The sequence below is a fragment of the Hyla sarda genome, chromosome 5 (genome assembly GCF_029499605.1).
Source record: "Hyla sarda isolate aHylSar1 chromosome 5, aHylSar1.hap1, whole genome shotgun sequence".
NCBI lineage: Eukaryota > Metazoa > Chordata > Amphibia > Anura > Hylidae > Hyla > Hyla sarda.
Window position 1 is genome coordinate 313,400,953 of NC_079193.1, and position 20,195 is coordinate 313,421,147.

Genomic DNA, 20,195 nt, shown 5'->3' on the forward strand with positions numbered 1-20,195 from the left:
AGCTGGAGGCACCCTGGTTGGGAAACACTGATATATATATATATATATATATATATATATATATAGCTATCTATCCAAGGAAAGTAGAATCCTCTTCATGGTGCTTCTCCTCGATTCTCCATTTATATATATATATATATATATATATATATATATATATATGTCACAGTTTTTTGTTCAATAATTTAAATCAGTGAATTTTTTTCAGGTTATGTTCCATTAGTTGAACCATGAAATAGTTACTTTTTGTAAATAGCCTTTCCGCTCCAGGTTTCTATTTCGTTTATTTTATTTATTTATTTATTTATTTATTTCATGTATCTATTTTTATTTTTATTTTTTATTTTTTTTTAATACTGGGACTTGTGGTTTCAGACGTGAGATCACTAGACAAATGCTCAAAGATCCCATTACAGTCCTATTGTATTTATCAGCTTGTACTGATAGGTGCTGTCCGGCCCAGATGTTACATATTCATAGAATTCTGAGAACTATAAAATATAATATATATATATATATATATATATATATATAATCAGTATTTCCCAATCAGAGTGCCTCCAGCTGTTGCTAAACTACAACTCCCAGCATGCCCGGACAGCCCAAGGCATGCTGGAGGTTGTAATTTAGCAACAGTTCTATTACAGTCCTATTGTCCTTATCAGCTTGTACTGATAGGTGCTGTCTGGCCCGGATGTTACATATTCATAGAATTCCGAGAACTATAATATATATATATATATATATATATATATATATATTTATCAGTGTTTCCCAACTAGGGTGCCTCCAGCTGTTGCTAAACTACAACTCCCAGCATGCCCGGACAGCCAAAGGCATGCTGGAGGTTGTAGTTTAGCAACAGTTCTATTACAGTCCTGTTGTCCTTATCAGCTTGTACTGATAGGTGCTGTCTGGCTTGGATGTTACATATTCATAGAATTCCGAGAACTATAATATATATATATATATATATATATATATATATATCAGTGTTTCCCAACCCGGGTTCCTCCAGCTGTTGCTAAACTACAACTCCCAGCATGCCCGGACAGCCAAAGGCTGTCCGGGCATGCTGGAAGTTGCAGTTTAGCAACAGCTGGAGTCACGCTGGTTGGGAAACACTGATATAAATTTATATATATATATGTTCACCAATTTAAATCAGGGACATTTTTTCAGGTTATGTTCCATTAGTTGACCCATGAAATAGTTACTTTTTGTAAATAGCCTTTCCGCTCCAGGTTTCTATTTTGTTTATTTTCTTTCTTTCTTTCTTTCTTTATTTCATGTATCTATTCTTTTTTTTATTATTTTATTTTTTTTATACTGGGACTTGTGGTTTCAGACGTGAGATCACTAGACAAATGCTCAACACAAAGATCCCATTACAGAGCGATTCATGGCTCGTATTTATTTATTTTTTCGCCGCATTCATAACTGTTTATCATCATTATTTTGCCGTTTGCCAGAAGTGACTAAAACAATTGAGCAAAATCAAAATAGTTTTGGTTCTGAAGAAGAAAGTGGAAAAACACATGCAGGCTCCCCGGAGATTGATCTTCCTTTGTTTTATCATAAATTGGGAGTTAGCAGATCTCAGTGCCCTGGCTGTCGCTCAAGTGCGATTCCCATTATATATGAGCGTGACTGGCTGGGGGTGATGGGAGCTGTATTTTGTTATTAGCAGCAGCCATCGACTAATGCTGCATATGAAGCACATGTACACACATACACTATAGAGATGGAAATGAGAGAACACACACCCTCTCCTATAGCCAATAAATAAGTGGGGCTCTTCACTTATAGTAGAAATAGAAGGCACCAGACACAAGAAATGGCCGGGTTATTACAGATGCAGCCGCGCTGAGCTTGTTATGTGGCACAGCTGCTTCTGGCATCACAATCTGTTTCTTATCTGTGGGTTTTCCATAAGGCCGCAAGTAATCCTCCTCCTTCGTTTTAAGAGTATGTTCACACGTGACTGTGTTTTTGTTTTTTTTGCGGCTGAAAAGGGTCTGTTACTGCAGCATGTGTGTGGAGTACTACAAGCTCCATTCATACCAATAGGACAGGGACAGAGATTTCTGAAGCAAATCTGTCTGGTGTGAATGTAGCTTAACTCAGCATGTTACAGGGGTGCACCAAGGAAACGGTTAAATGACAAATTCAACTCTGCTGCATCGCTATGTACAATACAAGCAGCACAGCCTTATTGTCAATTCTGTAGCGTTCAGTCCATGCTTTCTCAAGAGTTATCAAAACACACATTGTATTGTTATAATATTACTAATATTGTTATTGGTATATATCATCTATCTATCTATCAAATTCTTTCTCTGTTATATCTGTTCTTATATCTCATTAGCTGTACTTTATGTATCTATCTATCTATCTCATATCTATCTCATATCTATCTCATATCTATCTATCTATCTATCTATCTATCTCATATCTATCTTTCTATCTCATATCTATCTATCTCATATCTATCTTTCTATCTCATATCTATCTATCTCATATCTATCTATCTATCTATCTATCTCATATCTATCTTTCTATCTCATATCTATCTCATATCTATCTATCCATCTATCTATCCATCTATCTATCTCATATCTATCTATCTATCTATCTATCTATCTATCTATCTATCTCATATCTATCTCATATCTATCTATCTCATATCTATCTATCTATCTATCTATCTCATATCTATCTTTCTATCTCATATCTATCTATCTCATATCTATCTTTCTATCTCATATCTATCTATCTCATATCTATCTATCTATCTATCTATCTATCTCATATCTATCTTTCTATCTCATATCTATCTCATATCTATCTATCCATCTATCTATCTCATATCTATCTATCTATCTTTCTATCTCATATCTATCTCATATCTATCTATCCATCTATCTATCTCATATCTATCTATCTATCTATCTATCCATCTCATATCTATCTATCTATCTATCTATCTCATATCTATCTATCTATCTATCTATCTATCTCATATCTATCTATCTCATATATATCTATCCATCTCATATCTATCTATCTATCTCATATCTATCTATCTATCTATCTCATATCTATCTCATATCTATCTATCTCATATCTATCTATCTATCTATCTCATATCTATCTTTCTATCTCATATCTATCTATCTCATATCTATCTTTCTATCTCATATCTATCTATCTCATATCTATCTATCTAATATCTATCTTTCTATCTCATATCTATCTATCTCATATCTATCTTTCTATCTCATATCTATCTATCTCATATCTATCTATCTATCTATCTCATATCTATCTTTCTATCTCATATCTATCTCATATCTATCTATCCATCTATCTATCTCATATCTATCTATCTATCTATCTTTCTATCTCATATCTATCCCATATCTATCTATCCATCTATCTATCTCATATCTATCTATCTATCCATCGCATATCTATCTATCTATCTATCTATCTCATATCTATCTGTCTATCTCATATCTATCTATCTATCTATCTCATATCTATCTATCTCATATATATCTATCCATCTCATATCTATCTATCTATCTCATATCTATCTATCTATCTCATATCTATCTATCATTTATCTATCTATCTCATATCTATTTATCCATCTCATATCTATCTATCTATCTTTCTATCTATAATTTATCTATCTATCTATCTCATATCTATTCATCTATCCATGGAGAATGGTGTTGTGAGGACACCAAAACGTCGCACCAAGTTTTGTTCATGGAATAAAGACACTTTTTTCTTTCACCTTATGGAGTGCTGCAGTCATCCCTTTTGTTCCATCTATCTATCTATCTATCTATCTATCTATCTATCTATCTATCCCATATCTATCTATCTCATATATATCTATCTATCTATCTTATATCTATCTATCTCATATCTATCTTTCTATCTAATATCTATCTATCTATCTATTCATCTATCTATCTCATATCTATCTATCTCATATCTATCTCATATCTATCTATCTCATATCTATCTATTTATCTATCTATCTCATATCAATCTCATATCTATCTATCTATCTATCTCATATCTATCTATCTCATATCTGTCTATCAAACTATCAAACTATCTATATCTATATATATATCTCTTATACGGTATCTGCCTATCTATTTATGTCTTTATATAGTGTCTATCTTTCTCATTTTCTCTCTCTAATATCTATATCTCTGTCTGTATCTATCTATCTATTGATCTATCGATCTATCCATCTATATCTATCTATCTATCCATCCATCTATCTATATCTATCTATTTCTCTTTTCTCTCTCTCTCTATCTCTCTCTCTCTCTCTCTCTCTCTCATATCTATCTCTGTTTATATCTATCAATCTACTAACTATGTATCTATCTATTTCTCTTTCCCTTCTCTCTCTCTCTCTAATATCTATCTGTCTGTTTGACTATCATCTAGGATCCAGCATCTGTATATATATATATATATATATATATATATATATATATATATATATATATATCTTCTATTCTGTCTATCCATCTTCTATCTGTCTATCTATCTCATATTCTATTGCATTATCTCTCTTTCTCTCTTTAACTCTCTCTTTCCCCCTATCTCATAATAATATATAAATTAAAAAGAAGACCCCTTTATGCTGGGCCGTCTGTATGAACCTTTATATACTGTACGTTGTAGTCTTTATTTCCATGTTTCGCATTGTGCCCTCTATTATTCACAATCACAGAACTATACATGGATGTATAAAAATGGCACAAAGATACTACGTATAGTAACAAAACCAACATTGTATAGCAAAAGAACCCTGAGATGAAGGCACGTTGTGATTTTCTGAGTATCTCGGAGTGCGATTGTCATCTGTAGATACAATGTGACTGTACAGACAGACAACATGGATATTTCTCACACAGTCACATAATTACATTCTTGAACACATTGGGGGAAAAAAAGGCATAATCGCTGCAAATTTGTTTTAATTCAAACACTTTTTCGCTCGTGTGAAGAAAGCCACAAAGCGTCCGGCGTGTAAGATACGGGCGCCTCGCGTGGCTCTATCTGCCGTCAGGTTTGCACATTTCTCTGTCGTCACCGGGAGCTGTTAATTCAAGGTAAATAACTCTCCCCGCCTGTCACACCTTGGATCTGCCGTGAAATGAAATCCCACAATGAGATCCTGCCGCACACTTCTACTGTCAGCCCTGTCTCACCGCCTGTCACATGACTGCCATCCCCTTCTCTGCCGCCTCTCCCTGCGTACAGTCGATGAAGGATGACAGTGGCTGAAAACTTCGGTGCGGTAAGATCACCAAACACTTTGTATACAGCATAAATAAAAATAGGTCGGAACCCGGCCTTATACATAGGACAGTGTTTTCCAACCGGGGTGCCTCCAGCTGTTGCAAAACTACAACTTTCAGCATGCCCAGACAGCCTTGGAGTTTTGCAACAACACTGACGCAGTAATACATTGTATCCATTTTACCTCTAAGGACTGCACCTATATCGATACATTTTGATCATTTTGAAACAATAAAAATAAATGTAAGCCCAGCCTAATACATAGAACAGAGTTTTCCAACCAGGGTGCCTCCAGCTGTTGCAAAACTACAACTTCCAGCATGCCCGGACAGCCAAAGGCTGTCCGGGCATGCTGAAAGTTGTAGTTTTGCAACAGCTGGAGACACCCTGGTTGGAAAAGTCTGTTCTATGTATTAGCCAAAGGCTGTCCGGGCATGCTGGGAGTTGTAGTTTTGCAACAGCTGGAGGCACCCTGGTTGGGAACCAGTGAAATAGAAATACATTGTAACCATTTTACCTCTAAGGACTGCACCTACACTGAGGCATGGTGGAAATCCTTGATACATTTTGATCATTTTAAAACACTTAAAATAGATCCGAGCCCAGCCTAATACATAGAACAGTGTTTCCCATCCAGGGGGCCTCCAGCTGTTGCAAAACTACAACTCCCAGCATGCCCGGACAGCATTGTAGTTTTGCAACAGCCAGAGACAACACTGACTCAGTAATACATTGGCCGGCATTTATCATTGTAGGTGTAAGTGAAGCATTTTTTTACACCTTTTTTTTGTGTGCTGGTAATGTGTAGGAGCACCAAATTTATTTAAAGGTCACAGAGTATTTGATAAATTTTGTGCAGGTCACAGGTTCTGAAATTTCTCTCTTCACATACACCAAAAAGCTACACCAAGCCTTGGCTGGAGTCGATTTAGAGACTTTTCAGTGGCTTTGCGCCTTTTTTGCGCCTTTTCACAAAAAGGCGCAGTTCATAAAACCCTTCCATATCATGTCTATTGCCAAAATCAGTGGATCGCAACTCAAAATCCGCAGAAATGTATAAACCAAAAGGCGAAAATAAACCCTGCTTGTGCCTTTATTGCGCCTTTTCTAGACACAAAAAACAGTCTAAAGACAATGATAAATGTCGGCAATTGTATTCATTTTACCTCTAAGGACTGCACCCATATCGATACATTTAGACCATTTAGAAACACTAAAAATAAATTCAAGCCCAGCCTAATACATAGAATGGTGTTACTCAACCAGGGTGCCTCCAGCTGTTGTAAAACTACAACTTTCGGCATGCCCGGACAGCCAAAGGCTGTCCGGGCATGCTGAAAGTTGTAGTTTTGCAACTGCTGGAGGCACCCTGGTTGGGAAACAGTTAATTAGAAATACGTTGAACATGTTTTACCTGTAAGGACTGCACCTGTACTGAGGCATGGTGGAAATTATTGATACATTTTGATCATTTTTGAAAAAAAAAATATATAAAAAAAAAAGATCAGAGCCCAGCCTAATACATAGATCAGAGTTTTCCAACCAGGGTGCCTCCAGCTGTTGCAACAGCTGGAGGCACCCTAGTTGGGAAACACTGAAATAGAAATACATTGTATCCTTTTTACCTGTAAGGACTGCACCTACACTGGGGCATGGTGGAAATTCTTGATACATTTTGATCATTTTAAAACACTTAAAATAGATCCGAGCCCAGCCTAATACATAGAACAGTGTTTCCCATCCAGGGGGCCTCCAGCTGTTGCAAAACTACGACTCCCAGCATGAACAGACATCTGGATACATTGTATCCGTTTTACCTGTAAGGACTGCCCCTAACAAGTCATGGTGGAAAATTCTTGATACATTTTGATTCTTTTGAAAAGCTTTGTATACACCGTAAATAAAAATAGAGTAGCGTCCGGCCTTATACATAGGACAGTGTTTCCCATCCAGGGGGCCTCCAGCTGTTTGAACAGACAGCTGGATACATTGTATCTGTTTTACCTTTAAGGTCTGCACCTAACATGGAGGCCTGGTGGAAATTCTTGATACATTTTGATTATTTTGAAAAGCTTTGTATACACTGTAAATAAAAATAGATTAGAGTCCGGCCTTATACATAGGACAGTGTCTCCTAACCAGGGGGCCGCCACCTGTTGTAGTTTTGCACCAACCAGAGGCCCACTGATTGGAAAACACTGGCACAGATATACATTGTACCAGGTGGAAATTCTTGATACATTTTGATTATTTTGAAAAGCTTTGGATACACCGTAAATAAAAATAGAGTAGAGTCCGGCCTTATACATAGGACAGTGTTTCCCATCCAGGGGGCCGCCACCTGTTGTAGTTTTGCACCAACCAGAGGCCCACTGATTGGAAAACACTGGCACAGATATACATTGTACCTGGTGGAAATTCTTGATACATTTTGATGATTTAAAAAAATAAACAAATAATAATAATAATAAAAAAAATAATAATAGTAATAATCTATCACACCTAAAATTCCTCTATTGCAGAATGTCAATTGATACGTCATAAGATGCCAAATAAATCTTACATTGGAAACCGTTTTCATGTAAATAAAAGAGCGAGAGAGAGAGAGAGAGAGGAAAAAAAAGCGCAAGGCGAAAAAAGGTTTGACGTCCTCTAGTCAAATATTAATGAAGTCATTGGGAATGTTATAGACAGACAATGTCAGCACCTTCATTTTCCACTTCCCTATTCACAGCCCCGGCCAGATACTTGATTCTAGATAAAACCCCTAGAGGTCTACTGCAAATTCTTTTTCAATACAACCAGATCATTGCAGATAATTGTATTACACGGGGTATTGATCCGAAATCACCGTTCACCGGAAAAAAAAAAAAAAACCTCCGCGTGTGTATACAGCGCGTATATATATTCAGATGGCTGTGATTATTAGAAGAGCGCTGTTTTTTGTTTCCTCTTTTTTTGATACATTATATGGGTGTAAAGGTTTTTTTTTTTTTTTTTTTTTTTTTTTTGTGATTCACCTGTACTGCAAAAAAAAAGCTAAGGTGGAAACATCAGAGAAATTACCACTTTACAAGAATCTATTGATCACTTTAAATCAAAGAAGTATGTTTGACATGAGATTACCTGCCAGTTTGAACATTAGGTACACTATGTTATAGCTCGGGGCACTTGTAGGTCTGCCAAAGGGATTGTAAATAAAGCATGCAGCTGCTAGTGCCTCTGGCCTGGGATCAACTAGAGCTCAAGACCAGGGCATAGGTAAACGTAAACCGATTTAACCCTTCCTGTCCTGTAGGAACAGCTCAGTGTCCAGATACGCCGTTTATCCTTGCAATACTCTGACATGAATATCTTCATTTTTGCAAAATAGATATAATAATTGATTAAATAAAGCACTTGCAAAAACATTTATTGGACGATTTATTTTGCTGTTTATAGCCTTTGTGCATCTTATTAGACTGGTCACGTCTTTATTTATTCATTAATATTATTTGTATTATTACTAATATTATTATTAACATTAATAATAATACTTTATTATTAATAATAATAATTATCAGTCTTACTATATATATTAGTATTATTATTATTTGTATTATTACTAATATTATTATTAATATTAAGAATAATACTTTATTATTAATAATAATTATCAGTCTTACTATATATATTAGTATTATTATTATTTGTATTATTACTGATATTATTATTAATATTAAGAATAATACTTTATTATTAATAATAATTATCAGTCTTACTATATATATTAGTATTAGTATTATTTGTATTATTACTAATATTATTATTAATAATAATAACAATAATAATTATTAGTTTTATTATAAATTAGTCTTATTATTATTATTTGTCTTATTACTAATATTATTAATATTAATAATAATACTTTATTATTATTAATAATAATTATCAGTCTTACTATATATATTAGTATTATTATTATTATTTGCATTATTACTAATATTATTATTAATAATAATAACAATTATTATTAGTTTTATTATAAATTTGTCTTATTATTATTTGTCTTATTACTAATATTATTAATATTAATAATACTTTATTATTAATAATAATAATAACAATAATTATTCTTAGTTTTATTATACATACGTCTTATTATTTTTATTAGTATTATTTGTTATTATTGTTATTATTTTTTTTATTAATTTATTTTATTTATTGATTGACTTATTTTTGAAAGATTTTCTTCATAATACAGTATAAATGGGGGGAAATTTATCAACGCTTGACACCCAAAAACTAGCATAAAACAGGTGCAAATTTTAACACAGCACTCAAAATTTTGGGGGCCAAACACTAGAAAAGCCTACATATTTTTCCACTTGCGCTAAAAATGAAAAAAAAAAAAGTGTGCTAATTTTCTGAAGATAAATTACCCCCCCCCCATACTGTATAGAAGTGCACATACCTATTCAATATAAAAAGCACATAAACAACTGAATATTTGATCAAATCAGGCGCGCAAAAGGTAAACAACACCTTTGGCTCTGCTGCATCTGTATATGTAATCAGATAGACTTGCGCATTTTTCTTCTCTTCAATATTTTATGATTATTTTGAATAATTTTTTTTTATTTTTATTCATTTTTCGAAAACCTCCAGCTTCGCCTCCCGTTCTCCAGGCACCGTATTTCTTCAGCTTTCTTATATATTTCGATATAAATATAGGATTCGGTATGTCTAATCACGGGGTTGTGATTCCGGTAGACATTTTTCATGCGGGTTAGAAGTTGTGTTTTGAATTATGGACTGAATGGTCTCATGGTAAAGAAAAGGCATATATATATATATGTGTGTGCAGGGTTTGTATATAGTTATTCCTGGGGAGCGGCCATTGATAGATGTCTCTGAATATATTCAGCCACAGCATCCTCTTAAAAGACATTTCTGAAGGGCAGGAGATGGGCTTTTTTTTTTTTTGTATTTCTTATAATTTAAATGCATCCTGTACGCCAGTGGTCTTCAACCTGCGGACCTCCAGATGTCGCAAAACTACAAATCCCAGCATGCCCGGACAGCCGTTGGCTGTCCGGGCATGCTGGGAGTTGTAGTTTTGCAACATCTGGAGGTCCGCAGCTTGAAGACCACTACTGTACGCCCTACTTACTCTACATAATGTTGTAAATAGGGACTGGGGTGATTGTAAAGCTGCAGTTCTGCCTGTTTTGCAGGTACGTGGATTCCAGTAAATCAGGTTTTTTCCACCATTGCTTTCTATTGCTACCTCTGTTAAATTTTTTATTTGGCCGGAGTGCAGTCTAATTTCCCTAATTCAGACACACACACACTTATACATTATATACATAAGTGAATACAATATCCTGCTGTGAAACTCAGGAAAGAGATTGCCTTTTTTCTTTTTCTGGAACTGAATGTTTTCTACATAAGCTGATACACACCTGGTTAAGGGAACAAAATGTTGCCTCATCTAAAACATTCAAGGCTTGACACTTACAAAGCCAAAAACATTGCTTTAGTGGTGGACGGCAAAGGAAAAAAGAAGAAAAAAAAAATCTGATTTACTGTGTGATTAAATTTCCTTTATTGGGTAATGGCAGCACTCTCCCCCCCTCTCCCCTTTCCCCCTTAGTGAGATTTTGTTTTACAGCCTGGAGGGTTTATCTTAGATTTTGAAAGGAGTCTCACTTGAAGTTGTTCATTAGATTGCGTCCGTATTTCAACACGTGTTGAAATTATTAAACGTTCCACTCATTTGCTCAAAGAGATGCAGATGTATTTGGGTCTTAACCCTTCGCTGCCCACCCTAGACAGACTGCGCAATGCTGTGTGCGTGTTATTGGGCTCCAGTAATGCTCGTATAGGTGTATAAGGTGTGTGACAGATAGATGAAAGGATAGATGGAAAGAAGGATAAAGGATAGATGGGTAGAGGGATAGATTGATAGAACGATAGAAGAATAGATGGGTAGTGGGATAAATGGATGGATGGATAGAAGTATAGATGGATAGAAGGATAGATGGGTAGAGGCATAGAAGGATAGATGGATAGAAGGATGGATGGGTAAAGGGATAGATGGATAGATTGATAGAAGGATAGATGGATAGAAGAATAGATGGGTAGTGGGATAGATGGATAGAAGGATGGATGGGTAAAGGGATAGATGGATAGAAGAATAGATGGATAGAAGGACGGATGGGTAAAGGGATAGTTGGATAGAATGATAGATGGATAGATGAATAGATGGATAGATGGATAGATTGATAGAAGGATAGATGGATAGAAGAATAGTTAGATAGAAGGATAGATGGGTAGAGGGATAGATGGATAGAAGGATAGATGAATAGAAGGATAGATGGATAGAAGAATAGATGGATAGATTGATAGATGGATAGAAGAATAGATGGATAGAAGGATAGATGGGTAGAGGGATAGAAGGATGGATGGGTAGAGGGATAGATGGATAGAAGGATAAATGGATAGAAGGATAGATGAATAGAAGGATAGATGGATAGATGGATAGAAGGATAGATGGATAGAAGGACAGATGGATAGAAGGATAGATATGAGATAGATAGATAGACAGATGATATGATAAATAGATGATAGTTATACAGTATTCTCTTTTATTCTATCGATGTTATACTGTGTGTTGATACATTTATTTGCTTATTTTAGTTATTTACTTCCTTCTATGCCAATATTTCAGCATCATGTGAACCACCTGCTGCAGAAAACCATTGGTGCCAACGTGCATATGTAGCGCAGTAATTGAGCGGTAACGTGAACAAATGACGGCCGCCTCAGTTGGCGTATATACTAAATGTCACCATTGTCATACGCTAATTGTGGAAATAAACAGGTTTAATGATTAAGGAATTAGGCTAATTGAGCTGATGAATTAATTGTGACAGCCCAGCGCATAATTGTCAACCGAGGTGATAAATTGGTGGGAAATACACACGGTTTGTTATATTTCCCAGAAAAAAAAAAAAAAACATACGGCCCATGGGCGCTCACAGATGTTCGTTATTTTCTTATCTGTACAAGAGATGTTAACGAATTAGAAGATTTTTATGCTACTCCCAAATGCCACCTTTTTTGCACAGCTAAGATAGAAAAAAATATTTGCACACATTTGTGCGTATACATTAGTTGACATATATAGAATCTAAAAGCCTCTATGGATTGTGCTGAATGTAGAGTACAGTATAAGGTGTTAGGAAAAGTTTTTATGTCTCTTCCGCCGCTGTCTCCTCTTCTATATCTAACCTTTTAAGTGTGATTGGTGATGCCACATGATAAATCTTGAAGATACATAGAGTGTGCTCCTGTTCACCAGCAGATGTTGGAGATATCTGGCTATATGATATCCACCTTTGCAAGACAGATGATGATAATTCACTGAGTTAAGATGCTTGTCTCACGCCTTCGGGCAAGTTGAGAAAAAGAAGTGCAGGGCTTTTTGGATCAATATCAAAGTGTTTAGCGCATTCCTACTGCATGTTAGTTCAAAGACGCTGCTACACTTAAATCTTCACATTTCTTTGTAATTACAATTAATTGTCACCTGTAATACAGTAACAGTACATATGTGTGTGTAAGGTGGAGGTTCACATTTAGTATGTTTTTATGTTAAGTGTATGTGTCTTTGTAAAAACAAAACAAAAACCAAAAAAAAATAAAACAATAATAATAATAATAATAATAATAATATAAAAAAAAAAAAAAAAAATATATATATATATATATATATATATATAAATGTACACGCACATATATATGCACATCTATTTACATATATATGTATGTATACATGCATGCATCCATACAGGCATACTGTCTATAAGAGACATCATTTTTTAATTTCCTATTTTATTTGTATTATTTTTATTATATAATTGAGCCACCTTTCTTCAAGGGATTGCCTATATCTGTTTTTGAGGAGCAGAAAGTATTTTATTCAAATTGTCACCACATATCATTTTGGACTGCGGTCAACAAAGAACAAAGGGAAATGTCTTTGTCTTAAAATCGCTTATTTTTCCAGCAAAAAAAAAAAAAGAGACTCAGTGTCTCCTTTCTTGCTTCTTGATCTGGTAGCAGAGCGCCATCTCTTGGTTGACCTTGAAATCGCTTGTGATGCTTTGGAGCAGCATAAGTAATACATTTAGCGATTAAGGTCACTTGTATAATCAAAAGAATGTGCGCCGCACTTTATTCTCTAATTCCGAAGAAAACTCCACTAAATTGTATTTCTTCTCTTCGCCCAATGAATGCATTTGCTGCGTTGTTCCTATTGAAAAGCAGTCTTGAGTATATGGCAAGCGAATTGTTCATACACCCACATATTGATATAGGTGTAAATAATGTAAAAAAAAAAAAAAAAAAAGGAAAAGTCTTCAAAAAGTTTGTTTTTAAAGCGTTTGGAAAAAATAATAATAAAGAAAAGCCTTAAGAAAAAGATGTATTAATTAATTCATGTATTTATTTATGTATTTATTTATTTTACTACCTATGCCATATTGTCATATTTTTTTTTTGTATCCTTTAGCACAAGAACTTGCCAGTCAAGAAGAAAAACTTCTCCTACTAGAATCCAGCTTGAAAGCGACTCAAGAGCAGCTAAGTGAACAAATAGCTGAAACCGTTCGCCAGGAACAGACCAGCAGAAAATCCCAGACGGACCTGAAGACCCTTAAAGAACAACTCACAGCTTCCGAGCAACAAAATGGCGAATACAAGTGAGTGACTACTCAGCACCTCCTAAAGCGAGAGAAATTTTTGTCTCTTTTTTTTTTTTAGATGTTAGTAATCCCGATGATTGACGTATGTCACTTTACTGTAATTATATGTTTTGTGCATAGGTATATGTACCGGTATATGTCACGTCTTTGAGGCTATAGCATGTAACTTTCTTTTATACGGTTGATTTTCTCAGAATTGTAGGGATTGTATTTCTTTTAGTCAAAGGACTGAAGAGAAGAAGGTGTCGGCATGCTTTTTAGAAGTCTTCGATGACAGAGAAGTGGGGGCCAAAGTCTTAATTTTCCAACACCGGAGAGTACAAAGGTTACATATGGCTCTTGTTGTCTCCTCTTCTTTGTCAAAGTAGCTGAGTCGAAGCAAGATGGTCCCAAATTATACTTGAACGCTCTGATTACATTGCGTTCCTCTTAAGAATAAGGAACACTGAATAGTATCATTAGCCAGGGGCTGGGCACGCTGGCTAAAAGGCCCGTGACTCGCTTCTGTGTGGAGTGCATTAAAGTTCATTGGTTACTTCCAGACAAATCCAGTTCCAGTTATTGTTTCAATTTTTAACAGCGTTAAGAAGTTTTCATCTCCGAAAATATTCTACAGGTGCTTGTTGGATAGGCAAGGATGTGAAGGGTTAATAACCTAAGTCTGTAATCGATGCATTACAGAAGGTACTTATTTTTATTTAAATATTTTTTGCCATTTAACCAACCAGGGCGCCTGTGAAGAGTTAATAACCTAAGTCTGTAATCGATACATTACAGAAGGTACTTATTTTTTTTATTTTTTTTGCCATTTAACCAACCAGGGTGCCTCCAGCTGTGGCAAAACTACAACTCCCAGCATGCCCGGACAGCCGCTGGCTGTCCGGGCATGCTGGGAGTTGTAGTTTTGCCACAGCTGGAGGCACCGTGGTTGGGAAACACTGGCCTAGGAGCTATAAGGATGATCATATATGCTGAGTTGTAGTTTTGCAACAGCTGGAGGCACCGTGGTTGGGAAACACTAGCCAGCCGTGGAGCTATAAGGATGATCATATATGCTGAGTTGTAGTTTTGCAACAGCTGGAGGCATCCTGGTTGGGAAACACTGGCCTAGGCGCTATAAGGATGATCATATATGCTGAGTTGTAGTTTTGCAACAGCTGGAGGCACCGTGGTTGGGAAACACTAGCCAGCCTAGGAGCTATAAGGATGATCATATATGCTGAGTTGTAGTTTTGCCACAGCTGGAGGCACCCTGGTTGGGAAACACTGGCCTAGGTGCTATAAGGATGATCATAAATGCTGTAAAAAAAAATATGTATTCATGTATAAAATATAGCAATGACTTTGGGTATATGATCTTTTTTATTACTGCCAAAAAGTATCATTATATTAAAAGTATTATGAGGAGTAATAATAAAAGTAATAATTATAATAGTAACATTAATAGTAATAATTATAATAATAATAATAACTGTGCACGGGCTCATTTAACCCCTTTAGAACTGGATCAACTGTGCACGGGCTCATTTAACCCCTTTAAAAATGGATCAACTGTGCACAGGCTCATTTAACCCCTTTAAAACTGGATCAACTGTGCACGGGCTCATTTAACCCCTTTAGAACTGGATCAACTGTGCACGGGCTTATTTAACACCTTTAGAACTGGATCAACTGTGCGCGGGCTCATTTAACCCCTTTAGAACTGGATCAACTGTGCACGGGCTCATTTAACCCCTTTAGAACTGGATCAACTGTGCACGGGCTCATTAAACCCCTTTAGAACTGGATCAACTGTGCGCAGGCTCATTTAACCCCTTTAGAACTGGATCAACTGTGCGCTGGCTCACTAAACCCCTTTAGAACTGGATCAACTGTGCGCGGGCTCATTTAACCCCTTTAGAACTGGATCAACTGTGCGCGGGCTTATTTAACCCCTTTAGAACTGGATCAACTGTGCGCGGGCTTATTTAACCCCTTTAGAACTGGATCAACTGTGCGCGGGCTCATTTAACCCCTTTAGAACTGGATCAACTGTGCACGGGCTAAGTCCCTAAGCTAGTGTTTTAGTGGATCTGCAATTCTGTCAAAAAGACTCAGGCGACTTGTTGTGGTATTGGCATGAGTGGTGCCATATGACAGACTCAGCTCTGCTGCATATATAATGCCGGGTTAAAAAATTAATAAATAAATAAAAATTGCCCCACGTAAAATCCTTGTGACTGACACAGTGTTGGCTTTTTCTGCTTTTGTTTCCTGATGGAAAAAGCTGTCACTAACGTTTGTCAGATTCATATGTCTCGGCGCTGCCGCCACTTTAATGGAGTAATTTCTATAGAACACTACTCCTGTATATTAAACATTCCCCCCCCCCCCTTCTGTACTGCACGATAACCTGATACCTTGATAAGATACTGCAGAAGTTTCAGATGGAGTTACCAAGCCTTGAGAACTGAGAAGAAGGTTGTGTTTTTCAGCAATATGTGCCTATTAGATTTACTTAATTTAATTGTAAAGATGGAGTGACGCCTTACGTAGCCATAACATGTGTTCGGGAATTGTTGTGCAACAGGCAACGTTGGGACAGGGGGAATAAAACTTGGATCATGTGTTCTGCAGAACACTAAAAACGAAGCTGTGCAACTGTTCCTTAAAGTATGTGAAGGTCACCTCCTACTGTGGGGATGGTGGCATGCCTATATGTATGTTCCTGTATGCCTAAGACAGTGTTTCCCAACCAGGGCGCCTCCAGCTGTGGCAAAACTACAACTCCCAGCATGCCCGGACAGCCGCTGGCTGTCCGGGCATGCTGGGAGTTGTAGTTTTGTCACAGCTGGAGGCACCCTGGTTGGGAAACACTGGCCTAGGAGCTATAAGGATGATCATATATGCTGTAAAAAAAAAATGTATAAAGTATAGCAATTTTTTATTACTGCCAAAAAGTATCATTATATTAAAAGTATTATGAGGAGTAATAATAAAAGTAATAATTATAATAGTAATATTAATAGTAAAAATTATGATAATAATAATAAAGGCCCATATGTAGGTGTCCTTTATGCAAACTTATACTGCTATAGTGTGCATGCACACCTTATGCTGAAAAAAATAAATAAATATATACCATATATATATATATATATATATATATATATATATATATACCATGTATGTGTATATATATATATATATATATATATATATATATACACACACAAATTATTATATGATATAATATATAATTTATTTAACATATTTTATATAGTGTTTAATAAAAAAAATATATAGGTATATACCGGTGTGTGTATATATATATATATATATATATATATATATATATATATATACGGTATATATATATATATATATATATATATATATATATATAGACAAATTATTATATTATATATATTTTATTTAAAATATTTTATATAGTGTTTAATAAAAAATAAAAAAAAATGGAAAAAATAATCTTATAATAATCAGTTAATCTTAGACATTGGATTACTGTTTATAACTGTGACATTTCCAAGTTTATCCTTTATTTTTTATAAGCGTCGTGATATTTTTTTTTATTTTTTTTTATTTGCCCCACATCCTAATGAACAGGCTGGCATCTAGATAGGAAGGCCAGATTCCCAGCACAGACCTGCTCCATGTAAAATACTTGTCCAAAGCTTCTAGTGGGTGGCTGGAAATCGTAATAATTTGTTGCATCGATTTTTGTGCGGCTGTGCAGCTGAGGTCCCCAGTGAATAGATAGGAATAGACATTTTATTGATTTGCTTTTCATAGTTATATTTGCAAGGCTCCATTGCAAAATAATTTAGACTTTTAAACTCTGAACCGAGACATTATGAAAATGCAATTTTTTTTTTCTTTCTGCCTATTCTTATAACTGCGAAAAGGTAAAACTCCTGGGCAGGTGTCACATTTACATTTCTGTTACTTTGTATATGAAAATTAGGCCAATCCAGCTAATTACATACATGAATAGTTTCCATAAATCCATCTGTCTGTCTATCATTTTTTTTTTCTATCTATCATCTATATTTTATTTATTGATTTATCATCTGTTTTTTTCCTATCTACCTATTGATGTATATATCTATCTATTGATGTATCTATCTATCTATCTATCTATTGATGTATATATCTATGGATGTATCTTTAATCTATTTTCTATCTATTGATGTATATATCATCTATTTTCTTTCTATTGATGTATATATCATCTAGTTTCTTTCTATTGATGTATCTTTTATCTATCTATCCCATATCTATCTATCTATCTATCTATCTATCTATCTGTCTTCTATCTCATATCTATCTATCTATTTATCTCATATCTATCTATCTTCTATCTATCTCATATCTATCTATCTTCTATCTCATATATATCTATCTCATATCTATCTTCTATCTCATATCTATCTATCTATCTATCTATCTATCCCATATCTATCTATCTTCTATCTCATATATCTATCTCATATCTATCTATCTATCTATCTTCTATCTCATATATATCTATCTCATATCTATCTTCTATCTCATATCTATCTATCTATCTATCTATCTATCTATCTATCCCATATCTATCCCATATCTATCTTCTATCTCATATCTATCTATCTCATATCTATCTAATCTATCTATCTATCCCATATCTATCCCATATCTATCTATCTATCTATCTATCTATCCCATATCTATCTATCTAATCAAAAAGAAAAGGAATCCGCAGCACACAAAATAAAGTGAAAAAATTATTTGTGGTTTATTCCATGTTAAAAAGTGTTCTCACAGCAAGCGACGTTTCGACTGGGCTCCCCCAGTCTTTTTCAAGCAGTCGAAACGTCGCTTGCTGTGAGAACACTTTTTAACATGGAATAAACCACAAATAATTTTTTCACTTTATTTTGCGTGCTGCGGATTCCTTTTCTTTTTGATTGTATCAATGGTGAGCTCTTGACCGAAGCTCCAATATCTGCTTGCACCACCAAAATTTTTCTTCCACCAAGTTTGGGCGTGCTGTTCATTTTCCAATTGCTATCTATCTATCTATCTATCTATCTATCTATCTATCTATCTAATAATAGGTATAGAGCAGCACCACCAAAACAGCAAGTGAAGTAAATATGGTGCAGGCAGGTCTCTGGGACCCTGGTCCCGGGTCCAAAAGGATACAGAAAAAAAAAAGGATGACCGCAGCACTCCAGAGTATGAAAAATAAAAAGTGACTTTTATTCCATGAGCAGGCAAGTGTGACGTTTCGGTGTTCTGCTCATGGAATTAAAGTCACTTTTTATTTTTGATACTCTGGAGTGCTGCGGTCATCCTTTTGTTTCTCTATCTATCTATCTATCTACCTGTCTGTCTATCATCTAATCTCACTCTCTCCTATATTTCAAATCTAATATCTATCTATCTATCTATCTATCACATCTCTCTCTATTTCATATCTATTTATGCATCTATCTTCTATTTAATATCTATCAATCTTTGTGCTATAGGAATAAAGGAATTGTTTATTATTACTATTATTATTTTTATTATTATCATCCATGTATGATTCATTTATTCACCTATTTCTCTCTAATCATATCATTCTCTTTAATAAACATAATCAATATTTTTTGTAGCTTAGTCTTTTCTGTATTATACCTTTTTTTTTATACATTTCTTTTTAACAATGCGGTTAACCTATTTTAGTTTATATTTTCCGTGACATTAAACTTTATAATAAGGCAATCTTGCCTTTGAGCCTGCGTTTAACAGGATTAAGTTTACTTGAAGTAGCATTATATAATCCGACTATTTTTATGGGCACTTTGTGTCCAGAGCTGCTTTATGTGCTCAAGATGCATTTGGAATCAGTAAACCTATGGATAAAATCCAATTGATATGGTAAGTTTCAAGATGAGGATGAAATTGAAATAATCTCAATTGTTACGGGAGGGTTAAAATGACAAATTTATATTAAATGGGCACTGTCATGAAAACCAAAAATTTATATGTTGTAGTACTTCAGTACTACAACATATCTCTAATATAGTTTAATTAAAAAAAGTGATTTTAAAACAGTTTAAAATCACTTTTAAATTC

At 34.8% G+C, this 20,195-nt stretch overlaps 1 protein-coding gene across 7 annotated transcripts in view; it reads left to right on the forward strand.

Moving 5' to 3' along the window:
- Nucleotides 1-20,195, forward strand: part of LOC130274181 (cingulin-like) — a 419,288-nt gene that overhangs the window by 140,984 nt on the left and 258,109 nt on the right. For all 7 annotated transcript variants that reach the window (XM_056522196.1, XM_056522193.1, XM_056522192.1 and 4 more), the window contains one exon: nt 13,898-14,087. In XM_056522196.1, the coding sequence (XP_056378171.1) occupies nt 13,898-14,087 (190 nt within the window). The remainder of the gene's footprint in view (nt 1-13,897; nt 14,088-20,195) is intronic.